Genomic DNA, 17,593 nt, shown 5'->3' with positions numbered 1-17,593 from the left:
CAAAGTTAAAAACTAGCGAACTTGACTCTGTGGGGTCCCCAAGTATGCCCCAAGTGTTTTTTTTTTATTGCAGGTGCTTGCGGAGGGTGGATTTTTCACGATTTTTTTAACTTCCCTTTGGCAACTTTTAAATATGCTGACCCCCATTTTCAAGTACCCCAAATTTGCTGGGATGTTATTTTCTGGAAAAAATACTCCTGAATACTATTCTGCACCACGTATAGAAAAACGCTATTTAGCAGCTATTAAGGCCGTTTAAAAAGACCAAATACCTTCAGCAAACCAAATCGGGGGGTACCATAGGGAACCCTCATGTCAGAGCATCTTTTGGGGGGTGTCAGGCTTATTTCCAAAATCTGACAGTACTTTCCGCCTGTTCAAGTATCGCAGGGTCCCGTTTTCGCGTACTTTCAAATTGAATACGGGGTAAAGTGGGCACGGGCGCAATACTTTTCCGCCTACAAAACAGGCGAAAAGTAAGGGACGCGAAAAAGTATCGCGGCTCGGCTCAAATTCAATATGGCTCAAAGTGTTTCTCATGTATTCACTGGAACATCTTAATTAAAATTCTGCAGTACTGAATAGTTATAAATCTAGCATGCTTTTAGTTACTTTCACCTTTGAGACATTTTAATGTAAAATCTGTTTTATGTGAATTTGCAAAAAAAAACCTATTGTTTAAAAAAGATGAAAAGGGTCACATTTAGTTACTCAATTGATATTGCAGCAAAAAAGTAGCATGCCGGTGAACTAATAAACACATTTTCAGCACCATATTTGAAAAGGAAACTCACCTTGTCTGCTGGCAGACATTACAAATCCAGGCCTTCTCTTTTTTTTGGTAGGTGCTGCAGTTCTTGCAGATGTTGAACTTGCAGTCCAGGCACTGCCGCTTTGAGTTGATGAGAAAAGTGAAGGGAGAGCAGCATCGAATGCAGCAATGCTCATTAAACTTCTGCTGCTTTGACAAAATTGAGCACTTGTTGCCTTCTTCGTCCAGCTTCTGCTTTAACTCACTGAAAAGATAAAGAAGACAGTCTTTCAACCTACTGGACACATAAAAATATCCCAATAACATTTTATATTTGTCTTTTGATCACCTAGCAACACCCCTGAATATAGCAAACGAAAATAAAAGGACATTCTATTGCACTGTTCTAGCAGTAATTGTTAATGCTTATTTGCCAATGGCAGTCTAGTACATTTGCACAATAACATGTGAAATGGAAAGGATGGGTAGTACAAGATTGCAGGGTTGGCCATTTCCTACAATTAGATGTTAAAGCCTACTTGTTACCTATACACACTTTCATGCTGCCTGCAAGCATTCACAATGGGACAATCAAGACAAAGGGCTATATTTACTGTACTAAAGTGCGGGTGTTTAAAAGTGAATATGTTGCTCATAGCAACCAATAAGATTCTACTTAACAGTTATCTATCCCCATTTTATAAGATTGACCAATATACATGAGAAGTCATCCTGTCAATTCTATAGGAAACAGTGACATCAAAGATGCATCTTTGTGGTATTTTTATGTGTTTAAAACATTAAAGGTAAAGTCAGCCTGAGGGAGCAGATGTTGGTTCTGTGAAACGCGTTGCCAAGCCACTTTTTAATTGATGTCAACGTATTAATTTATATATATATAGAGAGAGAGAGAGAGAGAGAGAGAGAGAGAGAGAGAGAGAGAGAGAGAGAGAGAGAGAGAGAGAGAGAGAGAGAGAGAGAGAGAGAGAGAGAGAGAGAGAGAGAGAGAGAGAGAGAGAGAGAGAGAGAGAGAGAGAGATTGGGTTTTTCAATAATTTTATTTTATGATTGATAATATTTTTATTTTGGAAACTATATTTTATTGTATTCATTTTTATGTAGTATATCCTTTTACCTTTGTAAACATTTGGTGTTATATGACCACAATAATTTTTATGGTAACTGAATCTTGCATAAGTGTTTGGGATCCAAATACTACTATTTAGTTCCAGGAACTTATTGTTGATCCATCCAACACCAACGGACATCGTGTTCTGATTAATAAATGTCCAAAGCTCAATTTATTTCCCATTCAAGGTGAGCACTGTATATTACTTGACCTTATAGGACCTTGCATTGGGTATACTGATTTGCACTATGGAGGCTTGTTGTATGTGTTTCCCCCAATAATACACATCGATCCGGAAATACTCACGGACAATATTGACAGGCTCTACATTGCATTCTGCAACCACCGCAGGACCACGGTGAAAGTTGGGTCCAACGTCTATTTATCACCATAAAAGGGTGAGTGTACACCTATATCCTATGAGAAGAAACTTCTTTTACGTTATTACACGATATTATTGTTTTCCATTTTTTACATATATCTCTGAACAAATTGAGAACACTATCAAGAAGCTCTTTAATTCAGAGTTGATCACAGCCAGCGCCTGAACTACCTTTTTAATTCCTATTGAATGCAGACAACAGTGACTGTGGATAGTCATCCTGTCAATTCTATAGGAAACAGTGACATCAAAGATGCATCTTTGTGGTATTTTCATGTCTTTAAAACATTAAAGGTGAAGGTCAATTCTCGGCGATGCCCATAAAGTGCTATTAGAACGTCATGTGTATGGTTGGAACACCTGCATCTCTCTGACACCAATATTGGCAGTGTTCCCTTGCTTCCATAAAGGTGCGCAGGAAAATAATTTTGTGCTACAGCAACTATCGAGGATTTGCGCAGTAAAACCGCTGGGTATTGAACTCCCCCCAAAATATGCTAATCAAGAAATATAAGGACTGACATTGATAGATCTACTACCAAGAATAAACGGGATGCAGTCAGGAAGCCGATGGTCGAAATGCCGACCGTCGGCTTCCCGACTGTCTAATCCCGACAGGGCACTAATGACAGGCGTCGGTATCATTATACCTACGCACCCCCCCGGGAGGGTTAGGCTAGGGGAGGTTAGGGTTAGGCACCCCCGGGGGGAGGTTAGGGTTAGGCACCCCACCCGGGAGGGTTAGGGTTAGGCTAGGGGAGGTTAGGGTTAGGCACCCCCGGGGGGAGGTTAGGGTTAGGCACCCCACCCGGGAGGGTTAGGTTTAGGCTGCGGGGTAGGGGGGGTTAGGTTTAGGCACTAGGGGGGAGGATAGTGTTAGGCACCCCTAAGGGAGGGTTAGGGTTAGGGGGGCATAGGTTTAGGTGTAGTTAATATACTTACCAATCGGGATTTTCAGTCTGGCCGGTTTTATGGTGTCGGGATTTGAAACGCCGGGCATAGGTCCGGCGGTCATTCATACCGATCCCAAATAAACATGTTCTGAAGCATATTCTCAATCCCCTACTAGAGGTGTGATCAGAAGAACTGAATCTTAGCATTTTGGGCTGTTTACAAATGTTGACCCTCTTTTTACCTACGTAGCTGTAAAATATACATTTGCTTGCGGCTGAGTGAGGCCACATATATGGAATAGGTTTATCAGTAGCTGTAACAGCCCTGGGTTCCAGTAATGTGGGCAGGCCAATTACTTTCAGTTACTGGCCGCAAATTATTGGTACTCATAAAAGGCAAATCCTGTAATGTTATAATCAAAGTACAAACTAAAGGGGAGATCTATCTTATATATCTTCTACTGGTCAGCGCTGTTACATATTGTGATAGTGGGTAAATTACCTGGTATCATAGCATGTAAGGTGCCAAACCAAACTTAATAAATAAATGTAAACTTAATAAAAATCATGGTGGACGGCGACAACCAGTTGAGTAAGCCTCAGCTTACTCAGGCTGACCAGCTTGCAAGGCCAGGAAACTGCCTCCATGGACGCAGATCCTGGTCTTGCACCTCCCAGAAAATGGGGATGACACGCCCGTTTCCAAGAATGCTGGCCATCCCCGTCCTCACACCACCCCTAAATGCCTCTGTCTGTCAACCAGACAGAGGCATATGGGGGCCTGGATGTGATCACACATTAACCGTTCTGCACATGTGCAGAACGGGTCCTGCACATGCGCAGATTCCTGATAATCAGGTCTCTGGGTTCAGCATTGCACATATGTGCAATGTTGAATCAGGCCCTTGGTCTGTAGATTTGCAGACAAATATTAGTGTTGTAATTGGTCGCTTTGTTTCGGAGTTAGGTGGCAAATTACAATGCATCACCATTGTGCTCTGGAAAATGTGACAATCTCTCCCTGTGCACCTGCTGGGTGACCTGGAGGAGGTGACCTGCTGGGAAGTCTGGAAACTGTGACAATTATTTGCAGCTACTTATATCAGCGCGTCTTGTGGGGACCTCAATCACCGACTGCTGTGTTATTTCATTATTCACTTCTATTTGCTTTGTTTACACCAAACATACCTAGAGGCCGGCCTCGAGCACGTCAATGTGGTGGAACCCTTACAGGTCGCACAGAGTGCGTGGTTCAAAAATCTTACAGTCAAGAAGATTATTGTCACAGCCAACGTATAACAAGATCAACTGATACGCCGCTTGCATTAGATATGGCATACTCGCCACAGTACTACTCTTTGTGTCCTCTGGATGTGCAATGTGTGAACTGTGGTACTCTACACATCTTGGTAGAGGAAATTAACAGGCATTTTTCAGAATGCTGTCACAATGTGGTTGTTATTTAGCAGAACTCTTTATGACAAATACCCTCAAACTACAGACTCATTATCTCCATAATAACCTCCATAACTAAGGTGGTTACCGCCGGGATTCTCTAGTTCCTGTTAATCTAAATGCTCGGGCTGAGCAACAAAAGCGGCCAATTGTGTTACCAACTTTAGATCCTGTGTAACATGGATAGGGTCCTTTGTATACTGATCTGTAAAAGATGTCAAAATATGTATCTATGTTATGAACACTTTTTACATGCATACAGATGTTTCCTCATACACTGTGGCTTCAGTTGCGCCAAACAGCCTCTCTCAGGGCACCAGATCCTGGATGAGTAGGCCGCATCGAGCGCCTTTATCGCTCAAAATGTGCTCTCACAAATAAAACAACTAGGCGACAAAACTACAGTGCCAGCAGTTACACTGATCAGTGTGATGTGCAACATTTGTACATCTGTGTGTGACCGAGTCTGAATCTGCATACAAAGTGCTATGACGCTGTGGCTGCAGATTTTTCTCTTTCCGAGTTCTGCTTTGTTTCATCTACGACTCTGTGTGTATTTAAAACGTATTACTGTGCTGTTCAAGTCACAGCCTAGCATCTCTAGTACACTATCACTGTGTCTGTGATGCGAATAAGATGCAAAACTGAAAGAGAAATTACGGTACATTACACCTCTTGGAGCGGCTCAGTTGCGCCGGGCATCTCCCACCGTATGGCCTATAGACGCTAGGTGTATGAGGACATATCTGTATGGGTTGGGTACAGGATGCCGGTGCCCGGGATCCCAGCGGTCAAAATCTTGACACCTGCATGCCAACAGGGTTAGGATACCTACACTTGTCACCCTCTCCCTACCCCTAACCCTAAACTTCCCTTTCCGGTGCCTAAACTTAACCTCCTCCCCCCAGTGCCTAAACCTAACCTCCCCGCACCCTAAACCTAACCCTCCCCCTTAATGCCTAAACCTAACCCTCCCCCTAACCCCAGTACTTACAGTCGGGATGCTGGCGCTGGGATTTTGACATTAAATCACTTTCTAAATATACAAACATACAAATACCAAAAGCTGAGTTTTGTCAAGCTACTTTCCTACAGGATGTAAATCAGTCAAGCAACGGATCAGTATTATCTCCGACCCTAAGAAAGAGAAAATGTATACGGTATGATATTGCAGTCACTCAGTTCCTCTTGCATATTCTCCACTGCCCATGAAATCAAACTGACAAACACAGCATGAAAACCATAGCAGGCAGAGATTGCAGAATAATTCACAACTCTAATGAGATTCTCTGGGAGGGAGACTGTATCAATCACATAATGTGCTCTCAGCATCCATCAAACACAAGCAAGCTAATAAATGAGCAATCCATAGCAAAGCGTCAGCACCTTGTGGGTTAAAGAAACTGTGACATCACAACAAGAAAATACGTAGTCACAGCATCACTCCCATGCTAATTATTCCGATAGGTGCTATTTTCACAGCAACATACACAGTACACACCCAGCTAGTTATACTAACTGAAGGCTTAATGGTGCATTCCAGAACAACATGCTACTATTTGCTTTGTCACAATTGTTTTACATTGACATGGACAATTACAATTAATTGCAAATAACTCATTTCAATGTATTGTAACAACTAACACTATTGTTTCAGTCACAGCACATAAACAATTTCAACTGTTAATGATACCGCAAATGCCATTTTCCATTTGAACAATTTTAATAATCAAATTTTATAGGAAAATAATAGTCTAGCTATACTGCTCTGTGAGCACATTGTAGAAGTGGATTTACGTATTATCTCAATGAGATTAGATGACCTGTGTCTCTCCAGCTGTTGGTGAGCTGCAGCTAACAGTCTGCTGTCATCTTTATGATGAAGCTGTCTTGGACTGAATTATGGAAATTACTACTATCTGGAGAACCAATTTGCCTAAGACGTGATAAAGTTACTACAGTACTTAGGCCACGCCACAGTTTCTGATATGGAAAATGGGCTTATTTTATGTAAACACATTTTTGTAAAAATGTCATATTTTTTGGCTTTACAAGTCTGCAGCCACACACAGAGCTGCCCAGTCACTGTCCAATCTACACATCTCTGAGTAGAAGAGTAATAAAAAAAAAAGAAAGCCTTTATTCATTATCTAATATAAAAGTTTGCCAACCCAAGATATAGGGCACACCTAAAATTGTGCTCAGTCATTTCAATTGTTGCACATTTAATATCATTGAATTATAATGAAGATCATTTTTTTTTATTTAAATATAAGGGCTCTATTCATTATCACTTAATTTCTACAAAAGCAGGTGAAAATGAACATTTTCACCTGCTTTTGTAGAAACTAAGATTTTTAGACCATTCATCAAAAAGGTAATGCAGGAGATATTACAAATTACCTTTCTCTTCCCGAAAGGCCCGCTGTCCCCATACACTAGTATGGGGACAGGAATCAATGAAGCTCCGAAAATACTATATTTTTGAAGCTTGACTGCGGGAGCATTGGCCATCTTCAGATGGTGAGTGCTCCCACAACCTGCTCCCACGTTGTTAAGACAAGAGGGATCCTTTCGCCCTTGGCCGGCTCTTTCCACTGGACGCTGGGGCTTTTGTGCGCCTGCGTGAACTCTAGGTCACGCATGCCCTCTAGGAGACAGCTGCTATTCGGAGCAGCTGTCTCCGTGCCAGAGCAATGTTGAATTGCTCCAGCGCTCGCGGCGAGTACAAATGTTAATTATCGGGGTCTGATAATTAACATAATAATTATAGCCCAATCTTTTATAGCCACCCTTTACGTTTTGTCCTTTTTATTTTTTTTTTATTACTGTATTGCTATCATTATTATTGTTATTACTATTTGCCTCTCTTTTAATTGTTTTTTTTTTTTTTCAAAATACAGGTGTTATTGATGATGGTGACAGGTATAAAAGAATTGATCTGGAAAGAGGTACATCATAAGTAGACTATAAATGCAGTTAAATGACATTTTATGTTTTGTTATTTTTTTTTAAGGATCATGAATAAGTGTTGTAAGATCTGGAAAAGTTAACATGAGAAAAAAGTCTGAATTGCTATATCAATAATTAAAAGAAAAGAAATATACACAGTGGAGTTTATGTGTAGATTGCTTTGTATTATTTTATTAAACAGTATGCTCCAACATGTAACCTGTTTAAGGGGTAAATTTACTAAAGGTTGATTTGGCATTTTGAGTGATTTGAGGTGTAATTTTCATTCGATTTCGCATTTGGACAGGGGGATCCCTTTATTGGAGGGGTCCCCAACTCCCCATGGATCCCTGGCCTGGGCTGACTAGAAGTCAGGGCTGATGCTGTGGCTGAGGGTCCCGGAGATAGGGCCCCCCTGGCTGTGGCATCAGTCCCCCGTTAGAATGGGTCCAGGGCTGGTTCTGTGAATTACAGGGAGACCCTACGCAAATTTTTCCCTGTAATTCAAGAACCAGGACTGGTTCCCATAGCCCAGTGCTGGTTGAACTAAGTACAGGGAGACCCTACACAATTTTTTCCCTGTACTTAATCAACCAGGACTGGGTTTGAAAAGTCCGGGGCTGGTTGTGTTTTGGGGGTGGACCTCACGTCAATTTTCTTTTACTTTTAACTATTTATTTGCTTGTTACAGTCAGATACATGCAGGAATCTCACTGATGTCTGCATGTATCTGTGTGAGAACTGCTCATGATGAAAGTGAAAGCATGAAGCAGTTCAATGTGGTCGGGGATTGCAGTTCAGTTTGAAGTGGGATTTGCCGTTCGATTTGCACATGAACATGTCAAATCGAACAGCAAATCACTGTTCAAAACCTAATCAAATCAAATTTGTTTTGCAAATCGCAAAACAAATTGACCATTAGTAAATGTGGTAAAAAAAAAGGGGTTGTCACAATGCGACTTGAGTCAGTTTGAGGTGAGCTAAATCACACTTCAAATCCACCATCAAATCGACCTTTAGTAAATTTACCCCTAAATACCAATCCCCCTCAGGTTGCATTAATTCTGCTATGCCTCTTAAACACGTTTGGATAAGCACCTACTCTGACTCCTGTCCCTGAAGCCCGGAACAAAGTGTTGGTGTATTATTCTGCTACACAAGTAATTGTATAGAAATTCTTAGACAGATTAGTATTTTCCATTGCCAGTCTCCAGTCCTCTCTGTAATAGTCCTAGCTTGAAGGAAACATTATACAAAAAAAGAAGTATAGCATAATAACTCTGGCCATTGAGTCTGCAGTTAGCAGATATGGCCAGCAGATGGTGACAATGATGCTAGTCATGTAGAACTGCACTGTAAAAAAGTGCATCAGTTTAAAGCACCAGCAGTTCCAGTTCCCTTTATGGAGTCTGAAATGCTAATGGGCGTGGCTCTTTTTTTGTGGTTTTCTAACTCAATAATGTCTGATTTTCAGTATACTGTATATGGATGAATTGAAGATGGAGTTGAAACTGAAGAGGGGACGTTTTGAATTGGATTCCCTCTTAAACAGCACAACCTTTCATATAGACAACTAGATTTTTTAACAATGCCCCATGTAGGTTTTCTGATGACCCCAATCATGGGTCCATATCAAAATCAGCATTACCATAGGTCACAGAAAAGCAGCTGAATACGCCATCAAATTTCATTACAACATGGAACACAATATGAAATAGTCCAGAAATTTCATTAACTTTAATTTAAGCAAAGAATTACATGTTATTAGACAAGTTTGCAGCATTCAATGGTTTTGTAGTAACTGTCACTGTGTCTCTATATCTTTATGAGCTTTCTCGGGAACTGGGGGCTTCATTACAGCACCTAACTTGCAAATGGGATACCTCAAGGAGCCTCTTACTCAAGAAGAGAAAGAACAAAGATGGTGACTAAACTAAACTAGGGACCCTATTGGTTCCAGGGCTGGAGGAGATTTCTTTGACACCGTCTGCAGCTCATTCAGGTGAAGCCAAATATACAAATGGTTGCAGTCAAAATAATTTAGGGATCATCTCTGGTGACAGGGCCTATGAAGCAACATACATCATCTATTTCTGTCATCACTAATAAACACATTGGGGTCAACTCAATTACAGTAGGAGCAAATTTGCAAATGCAAGTTTGTATCTTGAAACTTCCAAACATTGTGACAATCTGTGCATCCGAGAAATATAAAATTCAATTAGAAAGGACAATTCTTGGTACTCACTATGGGGTTGCTGACTTTTTTACAAGTGCCCGGGGAGAAGTGAATAAAAAAGTTATTAACCATCCTGGACCCTAAAATAGTGACAACTGATACCCCTTTTACACCAGAGCTAAAACCCGGGTTATTGCAGGGTTAACCCGGGAAGTTCGGTGGTGTAAAAGGCGACAGGGTTGGATTCCCAGGTCGAGTGACCCGGCAATCCAACTCTGGTAACTTGCAGGGTTTAACACAGGAATGACCCGTGACACCCTGCAATGTAAACAGCGCGATCCAGGTCACGACGACCTGGAGCGCGCCGCTTGCCGCTCGTCATCTCCACACATCCACGTCCACGCCGGAAGAGCTGGGTCACTGCAGACCCGGCTCAGATGTGAACGGCGTAGACTCGAGAATATCCTGGGTCGGCGCCGGCTAAATTCCGGGGGTCTGATCCGGTTTTGAACCCTGTTCCAACCTCCGGGTCAGACCCAGAATTTAGGTATGAAAGCGGTATGAGATAGTAGGACCATATAGACGGATGTTAGTGGCCATATGAAAAGTACTGTAGGTTCTTAAAAGGTGGCAAATGGCTGATTTTTGCACTTTTTATTCATGGTGGAAAATATAAAGCAAGCGTTTTTTAGCAAATTAAAGTCTTTCCAGCATTTTGGGGTGCAGAAAGTGTATGTAAAGTGGTTTTCAGTTTGTAAAAAGTTGAAATAAACCCTTTTACCTCTCATATGCAAGCTCAAAAACTCCTCTCCCATCAAAACAACACCTCCACATTCCTGTCCCACATCATTTACACCTCCACACACCTGTCCCTCATAATTTACACGTCCACATACCTGTCCCGCATCATTTACACCTCCACACACCTGTCCCTCATAATCTACACCTCCATGTACCTGTCCCTTATCATTTAGACCTCCACATTCCTGTCCCACATCATTTACACCTCCACAAACATGCACATCATTTACACCTCCATACACCTGTCCCTCATCATTTACACCTCCATATACCTGTCCTGCATCATTTACACCTCCATATACCTGTCCCGCATCATTTACACCTCCACATACCTGTCCCACATCATTTACACCTCCACACACCTGTCCCTCATAATTTACACGTCCACATAACTGTCCCTCATCATTTACACCTCTGCACAACTGTCCCTCATAATCTACACCTCCATGTACCTGTCCCTTATCATTTACACCTCCACATACATGCACATCATTTACACCTCCATACACCTGTCCCTCATCATTTACACCTCCATATACCTGTCCCGCATCATTTACACCTCCACATACCTGTCACCCATCATTTATACCTCCACATACATGCACCACATCATTTACACCTCCATACACCTGCCCGATATCATTTACACCTCCACATATCTGTCCCACATCATTTACACCTCCACATACATGCACATCATTTACACCTCCATACACCTGTCCCTCATCATTTACACCTCCACATACATGCACCACATCATTTACACCTCCATACACCTGCCCGATATCATTTACACCTCCACATATCTGTCCCACATCATTTACACCTCCACATACTTTTCCCACATCATTTACACCTCCACATACCTGTCACACATCATTTACACCTCCACATACTTGCCCCACATTATTTACACGTCCACATACCTGTCATTTAAACATTGACATACCTGTCCCACATCATTTAACCAATCATTCAGCTTTTTAGAAAAATTCACCTTTATTTGACCAATAAAGGTGAATTTTTCTAAATAATTGTGTCGAGTATCTCAACACAATGACTCGAATCATTCAGATGTTCCAATGATTCTAGTTACTCAACGATTGTTGTCTCAAGACACCACCTCTCTAGCCTCTCTGTCAGTGGGAGCCTGAGTCAGTGGCAGCTCAGCCCCCTACACTGCTGATCCGACCTGATCATACTTCTGCACCGAATCAGTGTAAAACTATGATCAGGTTGGATCAGCAGTGTAGGGGGCGGAGCTGCCAGCGACTCACTCGGAGTCGCGCTGCTATTGCCAGGGCTCGGGGAGAGTGCACTGACTCAGGATAGTCAGTGCAGAAGCATAATCTGTAGTGCTGGGCTGTAGGGGGCAGTGCTGTAGGCGACTCACTCAGAGTTGCCGGCACCCCTGCTTGCTACAGCTCTAAAGAGCCGTGTCCCGAGACACTCCACTGAGTTGAGCCATGTGGCTAAACTCAGTACGGTGAATCCATCTGCCCATCTCTAGTGTGTATAGTAGAAGGAATAGCATGGTGTATACACTGGGCTCGATCCTATTAAGTGCGAATAGGGTCACTGCAAGCTCGCATTGCATGATGGTCTCTGTAGTCCTAGAGCGGGTGCACTGTAGCAATAAGCTCGTAAGCGTATGCCAAACTGCAACTCCCGGCAGCACGCGGGTAACTATCCTCCTCCTCTCACAGTGCTGGTTGGATAAATTCGCTGCTTTTGGCTGCATGTGTTCCCGGAGCTACGCAGTAGTGTCTTGTCTTGTCTGTGAGTGAGGAGGCAGGGAAAGAGCAGTGATATCCGTATACAGAGGCCAAATCAGCAAAAGCAAAGACCCCTTAGGCTTACTGATCTCTGTCATTAGATCCCGTATTCTCCGGCAGTGCGAATGCAAGAACTCGGGGGGTAATTCAGACCCGCTCGCGAGCGCAGGACGCTCGCAAGCGGGTCAATGGTGCGCTACTGCACATGCGCACGACGGAGGGAGCTCCGTCGTGCGCATGCGCGAGACCTGGCTAGCGACGGGATAGCCGTCGCTCCGGGTCTCGCACCAAAGGGGGCGTGCTGTCGATGTTGATTGACAGCACGACACCTTTGGTGGGCGTGCCAGGGGCGTGGCTGCCAGACGGAGGCGTTCCCATGGGAACGCATACCGTCTGAAGCCGGCCCCACTGACATCACTAGTGATGTCAGTGGAAGTGATTTTGGCTCTGATAGAGCCAACATCACTCCAGGGCTTGCGGCAGCTAGACCCTACCGCAGGGTCTCCGTCGCAAGCCCGATGGTCGCGATGGTCTTGACCATCGCAACCATCATCATGGACGCTCACTATAGCTGTGGGTGGTCACCCACAGCTATGTGAGCGTCCAAGAGGCCGCTCCATTTTCATGGAGGAGGGCCCTGATTCGGCTCTGAATCAGGCCCTCAGTTCACACATGTTATAACTTATTATGAAGATTAGGAGTAATGTACAGATGTGTCCACATACATCTATTCTCCGTGCGATACAAGTCGCATTACACATAATGCGTGAGTGTGACTCGGTAGCACCAAGCGTCTTTTCGAGCAACTTTTTACCTTCAAATGCCTCTTATTTGCACAGTGGTACGAATAGAAAGCACAAGGAGCTTCTGCTGATTAAAATGATATGCGGTATGCCTATGTTCTGTGCGAAATGCTACGCTACACTGTAACGGCTTCTGCATGCGAAATGCTACGCTACCTGTAACGGCTTCTGCTGATTAAAATGATATACGCATGCAGATACACCCGCATTTGCACACAGAACATAGACATGCCGCATATCATTTTAAACAGCAGAAGCTGCTTGTGTGGTCTATTCGCACTGCTGTGCGAATAAGACACATTTAAAGTTAAAAAGTTGCATGAAAAGTGGCTCTGTGCTACTGAGTCACACCACGGCATGGTGCAACTAGAAGGACTGCATAACGTGCAAGCAGGCTAGATGTATGTGGACACATCTGTACGTCTCTCTTGCAGGTTAAAGAGCTGAACATGCAGCCACTGAAGTTAATTAGGTTGCTTATCACTGGTGTAGTTTAATTAATTTTGTTAACCTTCTCTGTTTTCAAGTTTGCTAAGTGCATGACCCGCTTGTATGTGTTATTTCTTTATTGCCATGGACAGTGTGATAAACGGCATCTGTGAAGCTGGGCTGACTGAGTACCTTTTATCCTTTTCAGTCACATAAAGGTCTTGTTTATCACATTGAGTTAATGTGTTATCCTCATCTAGAAACTGTTGTTGACAGTAATGCTTCATCCTCTTCCTCCAAGTGACCACGGACATAACAGTGCTCTAATGCTTCATGGACACCATTCTTCAAAGTGCTACCAACTGTCACTTAAATGTAATTTAACATTACCATCATACTGATCATTGCTATTCCCTGCCACATTCCACAAGGTCATAACTAAAGTGTATGTGTGAATATTTGTGAAGTCATACAAATTGCTGACATAAGCTGGCCAGACTATTATTTGATGTATTCAATCAAATCTGCTAATGCTTCATCTTGACTTAAAATCAGTTTTTTTATTATTTTACAGTATGTAATTGTGTTTGTTATATAACACTTTCACCATAAAACGTATCCTGAAATTCCATGAGAGGAGAGCTTTTGCAAAAATTTCAAAGAAAATTACACAATTTTTTATAGACGGTTTTCATGTACTGGGCTCGAATCAATCAAGCGCGCTGCTAAGGCTAACTAAGGATTTCTTCTCGCATCCCTCCTGGGATGCGAGTAGAAGTCCGACAAAAGTACAGGCGCGATGCTGTTTTCTGCCCTTAGCGCGGCGGAAACAGCATCGCGCCAGGAGGTTTAGTCGGAAAATGCCCGTTCTCGCGACTAAACATCCTGCTTTATGCGCGAGGGGCAGGAGAACGGGAATTCCCCGACCTAACAGCGCGCAGAATTGAATAGCTCCAGGAGCTCCTTCCCGATGCTATTCAATTCGCGTTGAATTGAATCGAGCCCATTGTCCACATATTTTGCATGCTAAATAGTCATTTATAGCACTGAGAACGTTTAATCACAATTACTATACAGTGTTTTTACATTCCAATTTCCAATTCAAACAAGCCAGTATGGTGTTCAATGAAAAATGCCCACTTACCTGTCACAATTTCACAAAGGGATGGCATCACAATATCTCCGGCACACTTCCTGTGATATTTCACTGAACAAATGATATTTATAAGACTGGCATTTTTTCATTCTATATAAAGCATATTTTATTAGAATACATTGTAATTTAGTATGTTTTGGTACGTGAAAATTCTGGATCTACAGATTTGATGAAAGTTTCATAGGCAAACGTAACCGTTGAAGTGAGTGAATCAAGTTGCCAGCAGCCAATCACTGCTTTAAAACATAATTATTCCTAGCAGCATATTTAACACACATATACGCTTACATGTATGGTATTTCGTGTTACAGCTGTATAGTTTCTCCTATATTTTATACATTGCAATGTTTCCCATCTGTAATTCAGGACAGAGGGTGTGTTTAGTGCTTTTCAAGTGCCAGGCTGACCCCTCTTCCAAACACCCATTTATTGCCGTGCACACGAGTGGCAGAACAGGCAAATCAGAAATGTTGTGCCAAAATAGGGACAGAGCATAAAATTGGCCATATTCTGGGTAGTAATGAGTACATTTGAGTTACATCAGTCTCTGTAAGCCTGCTAGTGCATACTCACTGTGCTCATGAGAAACGTCATGTGATGTGAGCAAGCTACCTGCTTTCATCACACTGTAAGAAATGTAGACTTTTCATTAGCCTGTATCTACACATGTCCAGTGATATGTTTGTTACTAGTAACCGTACAATAACAGGTGCAGTTAATTTTTAGTCTGGGGTGCCGGCAAGGAGGAGCTTGGCCATACCAGCGACACAGCCACACCCCTCAAAAGGGTTCACCACACCCCCTAGAGAGGTATTAGGAGAGGATGCCCAGTCACTGTGATCACAACAGGGTGTGCCTATGCCTCCACATGCTTGGCCACTCTCTATATAGTACCAGAGTCCATAATCTTGTCATGGTGACCTTTTTAGTCAGCAAGCAAAGGATAGTAACAGAACGCAGGGAGTACAGATTACACCTTCAATATAATGTTCAGCATGCATGTACAGTAATGCGTGCTATTACTTAGGTAAGGACTAGAAGCTATTTTTTGCCCATTCTCTTTTTCTAACACCAAATGAAGCTTAAACAAATTGCTTCGCTTTCTCCTCTGGGTTTTTGCCTTTACAAAGAATGACCTCTACCAGTTTTGTTTAGTGAAGAGCTATGACTTGTTCAGTGAAGAACACACATCAATTTGTATTACTTTCAAACACTTCCTATTGAATACATTGCAAAAATACACTTTGCAGTCCAAAGGTTTTTTCTCTGCAGACACACTAAGGTGTCTATTTATTAAATTGGGGCAATAGAAAAACACATATGGTCGCAATTTACCATTTAGATACTGCAGAGGCTTCTGAGCAATACTCACCTGCCCTGATGATAATGGGCAGAATCGGTACAGGTTATCTTAGCGGGTTTCTGACACAGTTTAATTTTCTCCAAAACTTGTGATAAATGTGATATACTTGCACTGCTGCAACTCTTATAGACTTCTCCATGCTTAGTGTGGGAAAGCCATCAATGGTAAGACATACTTGCCAACTTTTAAAAACCAGTTTCAGGGAGATTATAGGTGATAGCAGAATGTGCTGCCGCTGAGGGGGCGTGTCAAGCTCCGTCCAAAGGGCATGTCTAGCTCCACCTATGGGCATATTTATTGCCATTCGGGGGTGTTTCCTACGGTGGCAGATGAAAACTGTAGTGTGCACCAAGAGCAACATGCCGTCAGAACAGGCTTCTTCAGGAAATGTACCAACATTGAGCATACCTTTAGCCTGGCCGTAGTATATCTATGTGTAATATCTGTATGCGAGAGTGAGATGTGCCACTTTTGTACACAATAGATGTGTGTGGGAGGATGAATATAGTCTATGTCTGTCAGGAGCGTATGACCCCACAAACAGAAGAAACAGAACAGAGTAAAGTGAAATATAACAACTACTAGTGCACAAAATATTGGCACAGAATGGGAACAGATCCCCTGGTTGTTTAATAATCAAATTATATGTATCAGTTCAGTATCACAAACACATTAAGTATATCAGATACATGGATACAGAATCATTCCCACCTATGTGCTGATCTGTGTGATTTGTCTGACACATGATAAATAGCACATGGCAATTACAGAGGTGCAAGCATAGCCTCCTGAGGTGACCCCTGGCATGGGCAGGGTATAGGGGTATGGAGAAGGAGGATGTAAGTGTGTAAAATGGGCACCATCAGTATAATAATTAGCGCTTTCAGCATTGCCTCCTGCAGGGTGAGGTGACACCTGACATTGTTAGGGTAAAATAGGGTGGAGGTGGCACAGGAAGGTGCTGAAAGCTGATCACATTATCAGAGTAACCTCCTCCTCACCCAGAAGGGAACTGTGCAAACAAAACTGTTATTGCTGCAAGCTTCCATATCAGGATAACTTCTACTCAGTCTTTACAACTTCACACGTGGAGTAGCCAAAAAATCATTGGGACCCTGACCCTCTGCTCTCTGTTTGTAAGGTCCAGATCCAAAAACTCTGCTCTCCTGCCCTCCTAACTATCCCTCCCCCTCCCGATTATCTTGCTGCACTTTCATCCACAAGATACACAGCCAGCCACACACCCTGAGCAATGCTATTAACTGCAGTACTTACATGTGTTTGGGCTGGATGGCAGGGGGAGGGAGAAGTACCAGCCGCTGATACAGTAGAGAATGAGAAGCACAGTCACTCGGCTCTGCCTGCACTAATGACTCGCAGGCTCTGCTGGGAGAGGCAGCTGACACTACCCACAACCATGAGGTGCAGAGATGGCCTATTTTGCATCATGACATCAGGCCCCGCCACTGTCACATCCGGACTAGCGCATGCGCAGTCCGGAATTAGAACAGGGCAGTGGGAATCC

At 42.9% G+C, this 17,593-nt stretch overlaps 1 protein-coding gene across 1 annotated transcript in view; it reads right to left on the bottom strand.

The window, feature by feature from the left end:
* MYRIP (myosin VIIA and Rab interacting protein) overlaps window positions 1–13,863 on the bottom strand; it is a 337,437-nt gene extending 323,574 nt beyond the window's left edge. Inside the window, exons 1-2 of the mRNA XM_088462678.1 lie at window positions 13,742–13,863; window positions 795–1,016 (exon numbers count right to left, since the gene is read on the bottom strand). Of these exons, the coding sequence (XP_088318804.1) occupies window positions 795–1,016; window positions 13,742–13,863 (344 nt within the window). The remainder of the gene's footprint in view (window positions 1–794; window positions 1,017–13,741) is intronic.
* Between the last annotated feature and the right edge of the window lie 3,730 nt (window positions 13,864–17,593).

The sequence above is a fragment of the Taudactylus pleione genome, unplaced genomic scaffold (assembly GCF_031769625.1).
Source record: "Taudactylus pleione unplaced genomic scaffold, aTauple2 ptg000053l, whole genome shotgun sequence".
Taxonomy (NCBI): domain Eukaryota; kingdom Metazoa; phylum Chordata; class Amphibia; order Anura; family Myobatrachidae; genus Taudactylus; species Taudactylus pleione.
The sequence above is the reverse complement of the archived record's forward strand: the minus strand, read 5'-3'. Positions and strand labels throughout refer to the sequence as shown.